At 42.2% G+C, this 18,769-nt stretch overlaps 1 protein-coding gene across 1 annotated transcript in view; it reads left to right on the plus strand.

Annotated features, from left to right (window-relative positions):
• cacna1ia (calcium voltage-gated channel subunit alpha1 Ia) overlaps positions 1–18,769 on the plus strand; it is a 442,500-nt gene that overhangs the window by 402,462 nt on the left and 21,269 nt on the right. The window contains 1 exon segment of the mRNA XM_084676906.1: positions 3,800–4,219. Coding sequence (XP_084533032.1) covers positions 3,800–4,219 — 420 coding nt within the window.

An 18,769-nucleotide genomic window follows, 5' to 3' on the forward strand; every position in this document is an offset into this window, starting at 1 on the left:
ACCACATGAAAAAAACAGAACAGCTGCCGAAACAATGGCTGCAGATCGCTGTCAATCGCGGCGCTTTGCGGCCAGTGTGGTCAGTCTCATTTGATAACATGGGCGACAAAAGAAAAAAGGCGGCACTTCCAGGCGCTTCGCAGCAGATCGCAGTAGTGTCCCTGGGGTTAGGCGTCAGCAGTCGAGCCGTAGATATCCCGGATTCTGGATGCAGTAGGTTCACCTCCTCCTGGGCCTAGTTGCGGGCAGTGGAATCTGGCTAGTCCCTTCTTCCGATCGATTCTGGATGCAGTAGGTTCGTTGGACAGCCAAGCCACGTTTGTGACTAGGAATGCACCGAATCCAGATTTTTGGGGTTTGGCCAAATACCGAATCCCCTGGTTAAGATTCAGCCAAAACCGAAACCGAATCCTACTCCCATCCTCAGTCTATTCACACAGTAAACACATTAATGAAGTAAACAACGTTCACAGTGTATTTTTCATTTTATTTCATTTTAACTGTAAAAAAAAAATGAATAGTCAACATTATGCCAGGAAGATAAGTGGGAAAAACTATTTTGCCTATCTCAAGATCCAATCAATATCCAAAATATTAGCTTTTTAGATTTCTTGAATTTCTTTCGGATGTTTCATACGCACATGTTTTAACAGCGGAGATGTTGTGTATTGTTTAGGGTCCTTGGCACCATGAGACGAATCAGCATTGCAAATTGAACATATAGCTCGACTTGAATCTTCTTGTTTTTACCGAAAGTACTGCTAAACAACACTTCTGCTCACAAGTTCCATTTTCACTTTCTCTCAGCCTAATGCATTGAACGGTCCACGTACGCAAATACCTTCCCGTAATCAACGGCGACATCATTACGTCAACCAGTGTAGCGCGTGTAGGGTTCGGTTCGGTGCAAAAAAATTCTAAGGTTCGGCCAAAACAGAAACCCCGTCAAAAAGCCCAATATTTGTCCAAATCCGAAACCGAATCCTGGATTCGGTGCATCCCTAGTTGTGACCCAGGAGTCTAATTGCGGGCATCAGAATCCGGCTGGTCCCTTTGTCCGATCAATAAACGCATCATTTTTCAAATGAAGCCCTTCCCCTTCCATTTAGTCCCCGTTCCTTTTTAAAGGAGCCCCTGCTATTGGCCAACTAATCAGTGGAAGTAGTAATTGAGTGTTGGGCTGCGTCACTGTCAGCTGGGGAGTTTGCTCCCCCCATCCTTGTTGTCTCCAAACACTGCATTATATCATAATACAAGAACACACAAATGATACCACAGAAACAGGGTTCCCGCGGGGTCTTAAAAAAGTCTTAAATTCTGAACTTTAAATATAAGGCCTTAAAACGTCTTAAAAACGTCCATATTTTCATCCGAGGTCTTAAATTCCATTTAGTCCGGTCTTAAAAAGGTTTTACCCTCGTTAATTTCCAGAAACGCGGCTGCAGAAAGTTATTACAAGGTAGCAAAAAGTATTGAGTCGTAGCCTACAAAGCGAGTCTTTGCTACAAACAAAACCAGCAGAACGCTGCCCTCAGAACGTTGGTTTGGTTTGTTGTATTTCTTTCTGGAGGATAGCCTATTGGTGTTGGTATGTACGCAGTGATTAAACTACAAATCCCATGATAACTGCAATACCTGCATGCGAAATACGTTTGCGCTTCCTCAGAGTTTGTTAAAATTCGACTACGTGTGGAAAATGGGAAAGTGTACTTTCAACGAGACATGAGTTGTGATCGACATGGACTGACTTTATGCAGCGCCGCAGCCGGCTGCAGACGATGCCGGCACTGCATGAAGTCAAACGCACCTATGGCTAGATCACAGCGATTTCCGCTGTTGGTTACAAGCAGTACCCAGCTCCAGGTACGAGGCTCGCTGCAAACTTTTCCCCAAAAATATTCAATTTGGTTACTAATGTGATTGCTTTATCTGTAAATTAAATGAATGCTTTTTTTTTTTTTTATTAATTTCATTCATAGAAATTACATGTTCTTTTCAGAATGTCTTTTGATTTCAATCTTTTTTGGGTAATGCGTTGTGTAAGTCTTAAATTTCAATCTTTATGGTCTTAAAATGTCTGAAAAAGGTCTTAAATTTGACTTACTAAAACCTGCAAGAACCCTGAGCAAACAATATGAAATCACCACAGCTAACAAAAACATCTCAAATCCATAATCAAATCCAACTAAAATGTACTACAAAAATAGCAGACAACATAGGCGGGCTAACTGGCATCTGTGACAAATGCACCTACCCACCAAAGTAAATTCCTCGGCGAATAAACTTTATTCTGATTCTGATCTGAAAAGGTTATTATATTAAATTGTTAAATTAATTACTATACTCTTAAACTGGAGCACAACTTAACAACAAAAGTGTGTGCTCAGCACTCTGCATCTGTTAAAGATCCTGTAGAGTGGAAACGAGTTTCAAGTTCACCACACCACAGAATAATGTGTTATTAACTACCCATCCAAATTTGAATGAAAAAAAAAACAGTATGTTAAATTAGGCTTTGAAATCGTAAGAAAATTAGCAGTCTTTTCTGTTCAAGACTGGGGGGCGTGTTACCTGAAGGAGCTGAAACTCGGCCCCCTCAATGGAAGGCGCCTCCTCTCTTAAGTAAGCTACTTACGACCCAGATAATGGACGCTACGTCAAGCCGAACAAAACAGTATAGAATTAGAATGTATTTGTTTAATGAGTGAAACATACAGATGCATATAATTGAAATATTCCCCTTACCTGTAACACAGGAGTAAACATGTACAGCAAGCAGAGACAGCAGACAGTGAGCTCTCCAACTACTTAGCACATTAGCTACCATTTCACCAAAATACCATCATCATCAATATCATCAAGAACGGCCGGGGGATGATGCTCGGTACGGCTCCGCGCTTCAAGTGAAGCCGTGTGGTGATGAACCCCGTCTGTCTCTGGTCCATGTTAAAACTGTCCGCTTTCCATGAGCGTGGCTATCCACCCATTTTTCCTTTCATTAACAACAGGGAACTTGGCATGGCAGCACAGCTGGAGTTCTTGCATCCAGGGAAGATGCAGTTGCGAGAAATCCTGAAGCTAGCTAGCTAGCTGATTTAAGCTACAATAACAGTACAGCAGGAGGAGCCATTCAGTGATCTGACGTAGATGGGGCGAAATGACGTAGATAGGGCATTTTTTGGCTCCGCCCATTAAAACTTGATCTGAAAACGGAAGAGAAACTGTTCTTCGGTCTAACTCCATATTTCAGTGCGACAAAGTTTTAGCGCTTTGCACATGCTTTCAGGAACTCATTTCACACGTATATAAAGTACTTAGATGGATTTACTTTACAGGATCTTTAAGACTTTTTTCTACGGATGAGAGAGAGATGTGGGGGGCAGGACTGTGATAGAGTGTGGCAGGGACAGTCCTAAATCTTAAACACACATGCATGCACACCTTATCAAAAGTAATATGCACAAATTACGCCTGTTTATACGTACACCAAATTTCCTATCAAACTGCAAGATGTATTATTCATTCCACGCTTTCTAAAACTCGCCAGAGTATCCCACGTGTAATTCAACCATGAATGTTGCTGTGAACGCATTGTGTGCAGCTACCCTGACACTGATTACATCCCATAATTGCGCAGCACAGAAACGCATGGAAACAGTGGAAAAAATGGTGAGGAATGCAAAAGAAAACAGGCATAGTGTGCACAAAAGTCCTCCCTAAGATAAACGTATAACTGTGTACCAATGGCTGGGATGTGACATGTGGATCCAGCTGGACTGACCTGTCCTTTCTCCCCCAGGACACGCTGAGGGAGTGCCCTCCAGACCACAGGGTGGACTTCTCCTGCAACCCCAGCCTGCAGTTCATCTCCCCCATGTACTTCGTCTCCTTTGTCCTCACTGCCCAGTTCGTGCTCATCAACGTGGTGGTGGCCGTGCTGATGAAGCACCTGGATGACTCCAACAAGGAGGCCAAGGAGGAGGCGGAGATGGACGCCGAGATCGAGATGGAGTTGGCCCAGGGGACCCTCTGCTGTATGGGCGGACTGGGGGGCCTAGGAGGGGCGGGGATTGTCTGTACAGGAGTGGAGAAAGGCGGAGGAGGAGGGGGGGAGAAGGGTGTTGTGGGGTGTTCTGGGATGAGCATACGACATGTGGCAACCACGCACCCAAGACCACAAGAACACCCCGGCAACCGCAAGCTGTACTCACCGGCACAGGTGAGGTGGACTGTAGGGCTGGCTGGCTGATTTGACCGGCTGATTGGTTGGCTGCAGGGATGCAAACAGCGCGCTTTTCGGCGCCTCCCGCTTTTTTCACGTCAGTTTGGGTGACTTGTGTGAATCGGTGAGATCAGAACAGGTTTTTTTAAAGGGGGGGGGGGGGGGTTTCTGATTATAATTGCACCAACAGTAATTCTGGATTGCCTCCACCAAACAAGTAAATAGGAAATAAGCAAATAAGACCGCAATACCTAGATGCAATTCATTGGCGCGTGATTTTGTGCTATTGCTTATATTTTTTTCCTACTAGATGTTGTTTATATCTTCCGTGTCCAATCTAAAGCTCCAATCAGGAGCTATAATAACCGTAATCACCATGAGAACTCACTCACTCAACATTGGCTGCAACCTCTGTGGGTAACACAGGTTGTGTGTGTCATTCGCAACAACGCAGGCTAATCGATTTGCTAACGGTAGCAAGCCTACCTGTTTCTTCCTTTGAAAAATCATGGCTTGACAAAAACCAGCGAAAAGTTGATTCCGGAAATCACAAATTTCAGACAGAATGGACTGACAAGTACGCATTTGTGTTGCCGGTGGGGAGCACAAAACCGATGTGTTTAATCTGCAATGAGACGACTGCCCTTGTCAAAGGTGGTTGAGCTAACGTGAAATGTCACTATGACACAAAGCATAGACACTTACCCCCCAGACACTTACTCTCCCATACACCAGAACTCTGGTGTATGGGAGAAAGATGCCCAGGAGCACGGGCACTGTGCCCTCCTAAACCTAAGTCAATTTTGAATAGGAGTCAATGGGAGAGGTAAGGGCCAGAAAAATAAACCAAGGTCCGTTCCGGACCCTGGACTGAATGGAAATTTGATGAGTGGACCTTTTTAGTATTTAATTGAGTACCCCTGTTTTAGGGGAAGCCGAGCTTCCCTTGCAGTCTTAAAGAAATCTCCTACTGTCATGGATTTTATTAGGAAGGGGACCAAGGCATACACAGCTTGTGGCAAGTAGAACAAACTACCTCTCAAAAGTAAGAACCTACAGGCCTTGTCCTCCATTGATCTTGTGGTGAGGGGCCATTCCCAGGCTGTTCGAGGAGTTGGCTAGGATCATCAACATTTAGTGCCCTTAGAGGTGGCCAGGAAGAAGAGGAAAAAGGAGTAAAACCAGAAGAAGTGCTAGATAATTTAATAAATTTGTCTCTGAATAAAAAAGGAAATTGAATAATACAAATTAGTGTTGGTGTATTTTGATCTTCAGAATGTAATTTTACTCTATGTGCATATAAGGGTGGGCCAGGGATGTCAGGGGGTTGGTGGCAATGTAAGTATATGGATATTTGCTACGGGGCAAGGGCTGCAATTACCTCTCTCCTTTTTGACCATACATGTGTTTGCATCCCTGTGGCTGGCTAACTGTATTTCTGGCTAACTAATGTTGATGGAGCCAAAGCACATGTCCGCAACCCTCTCCACATGACCTATCAGTTGAGAAACACTGCTCTAGAGGAGACTTGACAGCCATTCCAGATTAATTCCAGTTACACATTCTTACATACAAGTAACATGGTTAAGTTCCTTACTGCCTTCTGCATGTGTGTATGAAGATAAAGCAGTGCAGTTTAGGCAATACAGTCACCCGGAGACCAGCCAATAACAAGAAGAGGTTGTCAGAGTGATTAAACACAGCCCTAGTGAAACAAAACAAATCAGGATAGAACAGATTTTTCTAGAAATTAATGAATCGACAACCAAAATTGTGGTAGAAAATTCTAGCTGGTCTGTGTAGATATGAATAGTCGAAGATGGCGGTTGCAATTTAATTTATTAAGACTATACAATTTCATATGATTAAACAAAGTACTTTGTGATCAGTCATTAACGAAGGAGGTGCCATCTACACAGATCGTTCGTAAGAGTGATAGCGACTATCACACATGTTCAACCTTATATAAACTTTAGATCAATGGCATTTTGTAAGGTCAATCAATCAATGTAGCAAACTCTGTGATTGGCTAACTCAACTTAGTGACAGCTTAAAACAATACATTTCCACCAAGAGTCCCAACGTTCTTTGTTGTCACAGCTCTCTCCAGAGCAGTAGATAATAAAGCCACAGGGGTTGGCCAGTCAACAAGAACTTAATTAACATCACCTATGAAACCGGAAGAGTCAGGGCAGCTTGATCCATTTATCTATCTCACCACAGGTGACAAGAACAATACAACCAAACCCACATTGTCCTTAGACCAACTGTCTCTTCCCCCCAGGTGACAAGAACTCTTTCAGGTCACCCAGACTTCCTGTCTCTTACCAATGAACATAGAAGATTATAGATTTCATACACATACATATATGCATATGACCAACATTTCTACAACAAAATCAAAGAGAGAGTTATTGACAAATCATGGATTTAATCCTATGGAGCCAGAAAATATGAAAAACGATGAAAGAACAATGCGATTTTTCTCAGATGAAACGAGATGCAGCAAAATACATTCTCATCTCAGCACCTTTCAAAGTTCATTTACCCTGCACTGGCCGTTACCATGACTACCTATGTTTTCACTCTGGGAGGCGGAGGAGAGACAAGTGAATAAGGCAAACCCCCTTTAATCACCTTTTCAATTAAAACTCTGGGTCCCTTTATTAACCTGTCAATATGCACACAAAGAACACACACACAATGAACTGCAACCAGAATCATAGTCTCAGGTTGAAACACACACACGCACATTGATTACAGAAACATTAATGATAGTCTGAAACCACACACACACATACATACATTGATGAGTCACCACCCGAAGAGCTAAACTTGGCTTTACTAGCCCTTTTTACCTCTGTTTGCTGACAAAATAACTTAAAAAGACAGAAAACAGACACAGGTCCCTCCTCCTCCCATCTTTTCTCTCCTTCCCTCTCTTTCTCTCCCCAGAGTGACATAATAATGGAAGCAGGCAGGCAGGCAGGCAGGCAGGCAGGCAGGCAGGCAGGCAGGCAGGCAGGCAGGCAGGCAGGCAGGCAGGCAGGCAGGCAGGCAGGCAGGCAGGCAGGCAGGCAGGCAGGCAGGCAGGCAGGCAGGCAGGCAGGCAGGCAGGCAGGCAGGCAGGCAGGCAGGCAGGCAGGCAGGCAGGCAGGCAGGCAGGCAGGCAGGCAGGCAGGCAGGCAGGCAGGCAGGCAGGCAGGCAGGCAGGCAGGCAGGCAGGCAGGCAGGCAGGCAGGCAGGCAGGCAGGCAGGCAGGCAGGCAGGCAGGCAGGCAGGCAGGCAGGCAGGCAGGCAGGCAGGCAGGCAGGCAGGCAGGCAGGCAGGCAGGCAGGCAGGCAGGCAGGCAGGCAGGCAGGCAGGCAGGCAGGCAGGCAGGCAGGCAGGCAGGCAGGCAGGCAGGCAGGCAGGCAGGCAGGCAGGCAGGCAGGCAGGCAGGCAGGCAGGCAGGCAGGCAGGCAGGCAGGCAGGCAGGCAGGCAGGCAGGCAGGCAGGCAGGCAGGCAGGCAGGCAGGCAGGCAGGCAGGCAGGCAGGCAGGCAGGCAGGCAGGCAGGCAGGCAGGCAGGCAGGCAGGCAGGCAGGCAGGCAGGCAGGCAGGCAGGCAGGCAGGCAGGCAGGCAGGCAGGCAGGCAGGCAGGCAGGCAGGCAGGCAGGCAGGCAGGCAGGCAGGCAGGCAGGCAGGCAGGCAGGCAGGCAGGCAGGCAGGCAGGCAGGCAGGCAGGCAGGCAGGCAGGCAGGCAGGCAGGCAGGCAGGCAGGCAGGCAGGCAGGCAGGCAGGCAGGCAGGCAGGCAGGCAGGCAGGCAGGCAGGCAGGCAGGCAGGCAGGCAGGCAGGCAGGCAGGCAGGCAGGCAGGCAGGCAGGCAGGCAGGCAGGCAGGCAGGCAGGCAGGCAGGCAGGCAGGCAGGCAGGCAGGCAGGCAGGCAGGCAGGCAGGCAGGCAGGCAGGCAGGCAGGCAGGCAGGCAGGCAGGCAGGCAGGCAGGCACTTTCTGTGGGTGATAGTATTGAATTATGGTGGACAAATAACCATGAACCTTAATGACTGAATAAAGCAAAAAGGATAGTGAGAAACAGAGAAAAAGTGACAGACACAGCTGGTGAAAAGATAAGGCAGAAAGTGCTGACACTCAGTAATTAATTTGGACTTTTCTTTATAATGCTCTCTCCCTATATGTGGGCCCTATTGTTGTCAGGTAATCCACTCATGACTAGGACAGGGAGCAGAGACCATATTTTTTCCTGCTAGTACTTCATGAAAAAATACTTTTTGGAAGCAGCATGGTGTTTCTGTAGAATAGCTAACTCTCTAACTATCTCTTTATGTGTGGATCTGATATTATTTAGTTTGTTGGGAACAATGAAGTCATGTTTAGTCTGATAAAGATCAGAGCTCTGTCTGTGTGTGTGTGTGTGTGTGTGTGGGGGGGGGGGGTGCTAGGAGTAAGGAGTTACATTGTTTGACAATGGTGTGAAGATTTATGTAACCCCCTGTGCACTCACTGTAAATACTCTCTTCACCGGTTCTGGCTATAAAAGGATGATCATGTGGGTTTAAAACACACTGACCCTGTTTCACATTCTAAGTTTGTTTCTGCTGACACCAAAATAATGTAGAGACACACTGGTTACACATTACTATGAATATCAACAGTCCAGAATTGACTGTATGCTGAGTTCCTATAACACATTCACAGATATATATATACACACACACAATTAAAATTTCCATCCATTATTGTGGATCTGTTTAACCATTTGACATGGTTACTATCAGGGCCGGCACAACCCAATAAACAAACCAGAAATATGTAATAATATTTTTTTGCCAGTCAAAAGGGCCCCACAACCTATTTTTGTTTAGGGCCTTCAAAATCCTAGGGTCGGTCCTGGTTACTGTAGTTTATACCATATACAGCTCCCCACCTCCATCAGAGACACAGACGCAAAACGCACTTGTTGCAGGAGTACAACGGTACTTAGGAAGGGTTAGCTAAACCCAATGCTAGTCTCCTCAAAGATCACAATGACTCTTGCTTAGAGACTTGTTGCTCTTGTTGTGGTAACTGATTTAAACTGTTGTATTTGCTGCTAAATATTCTATTTTAGTTAATCTCATTTTTATTAGGGTTCCTCCGTCAGGAGGACCCTATTGTAATTGTTGGTATTATTAGGATTCCTCCATCAGGAGGAAACCTATTGTTATTGTTAGTATTATTAGTATTCCTCCGTCAGGAGGAAACCTATTGTTATTGTTAGGATTCCTCCGTTAGAAGGAAACCTATTGTTATTGTTAGTTGTATTCTTTTTTTATTAGGATTCCTCCGTAAGGAGGATTTTTTATTTATTCTTGTACCATGGAAGTCAATGGCAGCCCCTAGAACCATATGGTAACTTTTTGTGAAATTTGGCACACTCATTAAGGACAGTCACTTCTACAGTTACACCAAGTTTCATGTCTCCCATTAGACCACTCTAGCGCCACCAACGGGTCAAAGTTGGACTTGTGTTTACACATGTAACTTTTTGACGCACACCCTGGCGTCAATTTCCGGTTTTATAGATTTTCCGCTATTTCCGGTTTTATCAAAAACCTTTGAAAGCCTACTCCTCCTACAATTTTATTTCAATCTTCCCCAGAATTGGCATACATCATCTTCAGAGCAACTCTCACTCAGGCATTACGTTTATATTGGATTTTCAAACCGTTTGTCCGCTACAGCCAATCAAAATCGGTAACAAAGCAACCAAACAGGAAATTGGATAAAATCTCTGCAAATCTTTGAGATGTCAACACCAAACTTGGTATGATGACTCAGAACTCTATTCTGAGGATGTCCACATAATTTGGTGTCATGTGATCACTGGGCGTGGCCGCTGGAAGCAAAAATGTGTTTTGGCCAATAACTATTGATTTGTTTGCCTTTATTAAGTGATTCCTTTGTCTCATGATATCTTGGGACATCCCGTGTGTGACTCATAATAATTTGTGATAATAGCCGAATTGATGCTGCCGCCATTTTGAATTCATTGAAAAACGTTTTTTCTCTACTCCTCCTACAAATGTTGTCCAATCTTCACCAAATTTGGCAGATAAAATCTTCAGACCATGCTTCACATGGTTTTTTTTATTTTCGAAACCGTTTGCCCCCTACAGGCAATCAAAATGTGCCATTAAGCCAGCAAACAGGAAGTTGGGTCGTATTTCAGCAAATCTTTGATAGATTCACACCAAACTTGCTGCGTGTACTCGATACCCTCTGGTTCGTCAATGTTTGGAGGAATCCGCCATTACTGCTTGCAGTTATATTTAGTATTATTATTATTCTAGTACCATGGAAGTCAATGGCAGCCCCTAGAACCCTTCGATAACCTTTTGTGAAATTTGGCACACTCATTAAGGACAGTTCCTTATATACCTACGCCAAGTTTCATGTCTCCCATTAGACCACTCTAGCGCCACCAATGGGTCAAAGTTGGACTTGTGTTTACACACGCAACTTTTGAACCGTATGACCCATTTTCAAAAATGAGGTACCATTGGATTCCCTGGATCAAGACGAGGTACCATTGGATTCCCTGGATCAAGACGAGTTCAACGCACACCATGGCGTCAATTTCCGGTTATATAGATTTTCCGCTATTTCAGGTTTTATTAAAAACATTTGAAATCCTACTCCTCCTACAATTTTTGTCAAATCTTCTTCAAAATGATCAGAGATGATTTTCAGACCAAGCCTCACAAAAGTTATCGAAAATAATTTTGATCCTCACAACCGTTTGTCCGGTACAGCCGATCAAATTCGGCAACAAAGCAACCAAACAGGAAATTGGATCAAATCTCAGCAAATATTTGAGATATCAGAACCAAAGTTGGTATATCGGTGGAAGACACTACATCATAGCCTGGCTGCCAGTTGGGTCTGGAGGGTCTCGTATTGGGGAACAACTACAGAGAACCAGAATCTGGGCGTACCAATGAAATTGCCAGGGCGGGGCTTTATACGATAATGGACAGATGATCAACAGTAACGTAATCACCCACGTCACAAAAGAGCGCTTAAGTTGAATTCGTTTTGAACAAACAACATATTACGTTGCTCTGATTGGTTGTAGGTCTATCCAATTGAGCGAAGAGGCATTTGTTTTCCAGGCTCGTTTGAAACACGCCCCGTAGTCAAAGCGCAACGGAGAGTTCTCAGACTCATATTCTGACTAGAATTATGAGTATGACAACGTCAGGCTAACTACATCATGTTACCATGTGAAAAATTGACTTAATATCTTAAAAAATGACTGATGTAAAGCAAATCGAATTTATATATATAAATAATGCTTTAAACATCCACCGGTCTAAAACGGATACTCTGATACTATCACTAGTTCATATGAAGACTCTTGAGAATGTTTAGTATTCAAATCTGAAAAAAAGTTGAATGTAAGATGAAAAGTAGATTTTTAGTGAATATTTTAAATATACATGCTTGGCTAATTTCTAGAGCTTTTTTGCTAAATCCTCTCTCCCCTCCTCCTGCCCCCGCGTGCTCCAAATCCCCACACACTCAGCCTTCCCTTGACACACGCACGGGCTTGACAAGACGCACACGCAACATTGCAAGAGAGAGTGGGCTGACCAAGCCCCCACTCATTCCTTAGTCTCTAGCAAAGGCCTTGTGGATCTTGATGGTATTGGATTTCCAATTTTGTATGCCACGGTAAAAAGGTCTCAAAATCCTTAAACATTGATAGTGAAGGCAAAGAAACACTTTAACAAAAGCTGATCTTGTTGGTATTGCATTTCCGATTTTGTATGCAATAGTAAAAGGTTATACAAATCCTGAAACATTGATATCTATATGTATATATTAGTGCTGTCAAACGATTAAAATATTTAATCGCGATTAATCGCATTAATGTCATAGTTAACTCGCGATTAATCACAATTAATCGCACATTTTTATCTATTCTAAATGTCCCTGATTTCTTTTTGTCCCATTCTTTTTTCAAATTGTAATGCTCTTATCAACATAGAAAAGTGGTTCGGATTGCTTTGTGCAAATATTTTTTTATTGAAAACAACATTGCAATCGCCTGGCTTTGACGAGGGGGCGGAGAATTCGCATCAGCTGTGTGCTTGGCCATCAAGTGGTATTTCAGACTGGACGTGCTGCGATGATAGCTCAGTTTACAACGACAAAACACACAGATCGCTGGTCTTGTCAATAGAACCATTTGGCAACTTTTTAAAAGTAAACTTTCCATTAAGAATCTTATTGGCATCCATTTCGGCATCTCGCGCTCGCCATCCACTCAAAACGTAACGTTAGCCTACTACCAGAGAATGTCTAATATCCGTAAACAGGCTCTGCTACTACTCTTTAGCCGGCTCGCAAGCCAAACAGGTGTGTGGCGTGCCTGTTGTTTTGTTTCCGGTCTAGCTAGATCCGGTGTGGTGTTGTAGTTTTTCTAACGTCGGTAGTTGTTGCAACAGCATGTAAAAAAAAACTACAAAGTTTGCTCGGCCAAAAAGAGCGTTAATCGCGCGATAAAATAATTGACGCCGTTAATTTGGGTTTGCGTTAACGCCGTTAATAACGCGTTAAACTGACAGCACTAGTATATATATATATATACATCTTTATTTCAGACGCCATGTTCCATATAAAATAACAGACAGAGAGCTATAAAAAATAGAAAAAACAAAACAATAAAACATAGATAATACAGTGCTTTAAAAAGTATGAAGACTTTTGTGCCAATGTCGTCTTAAGTTCCAAGTAAATCGATAGCAGCTCTTTAGAGGGTTGACCAAAGCTTCTACTATTCAGTTCTCAGACTTGTCCAGTCGACACCATACATCAGTTGTCTCAAGAGTGCCTTACAGGTTGGTACGTGCTTAGACACAAACAACTGACTAGCACTATGCCACCTAGGCACATTAAGTAGCAATCTAAAAGCATCATTGTAGGCTACTTCCAGTATCTGTATATTCCTTTTCCTGTACATAGACCACAAATGAGCAGTGTACAATGGTGTTATGTAGGTTCTAAACAGGGAACATTTAACTGAATCTGAGCACACAGAAAACGTCCTTAATAACATATTGGCCTGAGAATATATTTTACAGCGCTGTCGTTGTCATCCGTCCAATCATCAGAAATGACATGGCCCAGATATTTTATTTCCTCACAAACACCAAGGGGACTGCCAGATAAATAAAAGGTAGGGAAGGTTAATTTCCTGTCCTGATTACTTCTTACTATCATTATGTGGCTTTTCTTTGAATTATATTTTATATCATGATCTATGCCATACTGAGAGCACACCCTCAGCGTCTGTTGCAACAGGCTGTGTAGGACCAGATCATCTGCGTGCATCAGACGATTGACAATAGATTCACCAACAAGACAGCCTGTATTTGTCTTATTCAGCTGGCTTGATAAGTCGTCCATATACACATTAAACAAAAGGGAGATAAAATTCCTCCTTGTCGAACTCTGTTACCAACATGGAAAGGAGCTGATACAACATTGTCCCATTTAACATGAAAAGTTTGATTGGCATACCAGAACACCAAAATCCTCACAAGAGGTTTAGGGACACCTCTCGCTAGCAGCTTAATAAACAGTTTTTCATGACAAATTCGATCAAAAGCTTTGGAAGCATCAATAAAGCATAAAAATACAGATTAATTAAGACTTGTGTACCTAGAGACAATCTCCTTCAGAGCATAGATACAGAGATCGATACCATGTTTTCTTTTAAAACCAAACTGATTGTCTGGAGTCAGAATATACAATTCCAATTTCAATGGAAGAATTCTCTCAAACACTTTAGACAAGATACTGGCCAATGCAATGGCTCGATGGTTGTCTATGCTGTTCAGTTTACCAACCTTATCTTTAACATCAGGCACTAACAGTACTGACATAATAGAGTTCGGTAGAACACCATGAACCATCATTCCAGTGAGACACATGGCTAGTAATGGACTGAGTCTGTAACTGGCATTTTTTAGATGCTCTGCAGAAATGTAATCCATACCACAAGCTTTGTTGTTGTCTAACATGTGGATGGCATCATAAATATCTACTGATCTAACTATCACGTCTGCAGAGATACCTTTATATTAATTATCAAATCTCACTGTGTTACTTTTAACACAATTAAATCGTTTACTGTAGTGCTCGCGCCATAGATCAGCAATCTTCTCTGGACACTAACTCCTCGATATCAGAAGGGAGGGGAGTTCTGTTATCATTTATGATCTTGACCTCCTTCCAGAAGTCAGTAAGATTGTTATTCTGACTCTAAAGGCTTCTCTAGCAGCAGCATGTTGCTCAGACACAAACTCATTCCAGCAATGCCGTGTGTTAGGGACCTTACTCTTATGATTAATAAAAGGTTCACTGGAAGCATAAAGACATTTTACAATATCCTTATACATGGCACAGAGCATTATGATTAAACTACAACCCAATAGCCCAGTCAACGTTAAGTCGCACCACCTTTACCATTGGGTAATATTTTATGTTCCACAGTATAGCTACACCACCAGCCATCCTCCCACGAACCAATCTCATGCAGAATAGGTAGTGGACTCTCCAGCACCATGAAAGTTCGGTAACCCTTCCTTTTACAGTCCCTTAAGTACTGGGTATTTACATAGAAAGTAAAGGGTATGTTTTGTGTATTATTGGGTATTTACGATTGGTACCAAGATGGTAAATATCTCGATAATTCGAAGTATTTACCCATTAACTAAATACTAACTTACTGGTCATTACTGGGTATGTTTTCTGTATTATTGGGTATTAACGATTGGTACCAAGGTGGTAAATGCCTAGATAATTTGAAGTATTTACCCATTAACTAAATACTAACTTACTGGTCATTACTGGGTATGTTTTCTGTATTATTGTGTATTACCGATTGGTACCAAGGTGGTAAATACAGAGGTAATTCGAAATATTTACCCATTAACTATTTACTAACGTGCTGGTTATTACTGGGTAATTTTAACTGGTCCTAATTAGGTAAAGACAGACACAAAACTTACTATTGACCTGGAAACGTATAAATATTACTATTTAAATACCGCTGGTATTAAGTTGGTATCTACAGGAGATGTATATGGTAAATTATAATGTGTTATTGGGTAAATACCACTGCTACTAAGCAGAATTACGAAAACAAATACTCTACTATTACCCTGAAGTTACCTAAGGTTTATGTCGGTAACAGTCCACGTCTAATGAGAATATAAGATAGTACTTTCCAATAAAATACCTTTTCAGATACATTTATCGATGATGGCCTCATTTACTTGGCTGGTATACCTACCTCCGCGGGAAGAGTTGTCCTCTACTATCATGGTAAATCTTCTTGGATACTGGGTATGTTCTTGCGTATGTTTGGACTATTTACTCAGTAAGTAATCTGAAACTGGACTGTAAAAGGAAGCCGTGTTTGTTTCCATGGTGTTACCAGGTTCTTACCATATTCTTAGTGAGCGAATACCACTTTGTCAATGTTACCCTTAGTATGAACTTGTACTATACATTCCAAGGCGATACCAGGTAAAACATGGCCATGTACTCAGTAAGTAATCTGAAACTGGACTGTAAAAGGAAGCTGTGTTTGTTTCCATGGTGTTGCCAAGTTCTTACTATATTCTTTGTAAGCGAATACCACTTTGTCAACGTTACCCTTAGTATGAACTTGTACTATACATTCCAAGGCGATACCAGGTAAAACATGGCCATGTATTCAGTAAGTAATCTGAAACTGGACTGTAAAAGGAAGCCGTGTTTGTTTTCCATGGTGTTGCCAGGTTCTTACCATATTCTTTGTGAGCGAATACCACTTTGTCAACGTTACCCTTAGTATGAACTTGTACTATACATTCCAAGACGATACCAGGTAAAACATGGCTATGTACTCAGTAAGTAATCTGAAACTGGACTGTAAAAGGAAGCCGTGCTTGTTTCCATGGTAGTACCAGGTTCTTACTGTATTCTTTGTAAGCGAATACCACTTTGTCAACGTTTCCCTTAGTATGAACTTGTACTATACATTCCAAGGCGATACCAGGTAAAACATGGCTATGTGCTCAGTAAGTAATCTGAAACTGGACTGTAAAAGGAAGCCGTGCTTGTTTCCATGGTAGTACCAGGTTCTTACTGTATTCTTTGTAAGCGAATACCACTTTGTCAACGTTTCCCTTAGTATGAACTTGTACTATACATTCCAAGGCGATACCAGGTAAAACATGGCTATGTACTCAGTAAGTAATCTGAAACTGGACTGTAAAAGGAAGCCGTGTTTGTTTCCATGGTGTTACCAGGTTCTTACCATATTCTTAGTGAGCGAATACCACTTTGTCAATGTTACCCTTAGTATGAACTTGTACTATACATTCCAAGACGATACCAGGTAAAACATGGCTATGTACTCAGTAAGTAATCTGAAACTGGACTGTAAAAGGAAGCCGTGCTTGTTTCCATGGTGGTACCAGGTTCTTACTGTATTCTTTGTAAGCGAATACCACTTTGTCAATGTTTCCCTTAGTATGAACTTGTACTATACATTCCAAGGCGATACCAGGTAAAACAGGGATATGTTCTTAGTAAGTAATCTGAAACTGGACTGTAAAAGGAAGCCGTCTTTGTTAGTGGCAATTACACTTTCTGCAATGATGGCCGTCAAAGCAATTGTATTTCTGTCAACATTTAAATTTTTGCAGCTGAGGGTCAAGCTCCTGGTGCGCCGAAACTCTTTGAGAACCACCTTATACCGGTGGACAACATCCTCTGGAGTCTGAACTACAAGACAAATGAAAATATACATGACATCATAATCACACAATTATATAAATAGTCCTGGCTATACATAACAAGACACGCTGGAGTTATACAAGTAAATAAACCAAAGTAATGTAGTCGCTGCACAAGTCATCATGCCGTTATTTTCAAGCCAAGAGCCTTCAAAGGGGTGGTGTGGCATACAAGCAATTTAGAAAGTCTATGGCCGTGATTCCACTGCAGGAACTTTCCCCAGGAACAAGGAACTTTTGGAGGAACTCTGTGTGTTCCATCGTAGTGACCAGGGTCTAAATTAAGTTCCGGGTAAAATATCCCTTGCAAAATCCCTACTCGGTACGTTGTGATTTTTCAAAAGACAGAAACTTTGGGGTGGGACTTGGGTATTGAACACGTTGATTGGTTGAGTGCATGCGGCATTTACATAGTCTTCAGGGTACTTTAACCAGCAATAGAAACACAAACAGCAATGTTCTGGATGAAGTAAGGAACCAAATGGTGAAAAAAGTTCCAGGGACTAATTGTTTGAGATCATTTTTGTTTCTACGCGGCTTACGATAAGGTAATCATAAGTTGCTCTCCACCAAAATTAACAGAAGGTTACTAAATGTAATATCATCATTATATATATGTTTTATTACCAAGTTACCTCTTTTTCCAAATGCATTGGAGGTTTTCTTGTTCTTTTTCTTCTTCCTCTTCCCTCCATCAGAAGAAGAGTCTGATGATGAAGAGGCTGATGATGAAGAGTCTGAGGAATCCTTAAGTTTCCTTTTGCGAGACCCTTGAACAGAGCAACAATTATTGAAAATATATCGTTTTTCTAATGCTGCTTTTGAATAAAATCAAATTTTATTGTAAAATGATCTTACTAATTTGTATGATGTCCATATAACAAATAAGCATGTGCAAAAGGACAAATATAAACTTAGTTTTTCATGTAAGTTTTGAAAGAAAAAATCTAAAAACCTTTTGAAGAGGTTGAGGGGGCCGTCTTCACTAGGCTGTCACTTTTCTCCCTCAAGAAGTCCCGCTCTTCCTTTAAAAGCCGGTTTTCTTCTTTCAAGAGCCGGTTCTCACCTTTTATTGGTTTGTAATCCTCCCTTAACTTTGTCATGGTTGGAGCAGTTGCAGTGTTTGGGTGAACCTCTACAACACAAAGATGGTAACACACATTTTATTTGTACTTATTAAAGATGTATTAACCGTTTTATTAAGTTATTTATAGTGTTCAATTTCAATTATAATGCGTTATGCTTCACTACATAATATTAATGGTATATTCACACTGCTACACTTTTTGATTTTTTGCTCTGATATAATTTTTTGTATGCTCTATACAGCTGCCTAAATTACCTTGATTTTCAGCCTCCACCACCACCACCAGGTCTTCATCTGGTGCTGGGTTTCCCCTCCTTGTAACCACCCGTTTTCCTGGCATGACAAACACGTCAAAGCCAGTTATTTTTATTGAGCTGTAGCCTCATTTGCCTGTATTTGCCAACAGTAGCTGTTATTTAACTTTACTTTAATGCTGATATACCTTACAGTATTAGTTGGATGATTTTGAACAATAATTCTACAGTTTTTGGTTCACTAATTTAGCTAACAGAATTATCTAGCTTGCTACTATACATTTTGCGTAATAACAAATGTGGTTTAATGTTATTTCAAGTTAACGTGGAAGAGCAACCATGCAATGGCTAGGTAACTAGAACTAAGCTAG

The sequence above is a fragment of the Hypomesus nipponensis genome, chromosome 17, assembly GCF_054491055.1.
Source record: "Hypomesus nipponensis isolate SF chromosome 17, ASM5449105v1, whole genome shotgun sequence".
In the NCBI taxonomy this organism is placed as follows: Eukaryota; Metazoa; Chordata; class Actinopteri; order Osmeriformes; family Osmeridae; genus Hypomesus; species Hypomesus nipponensis.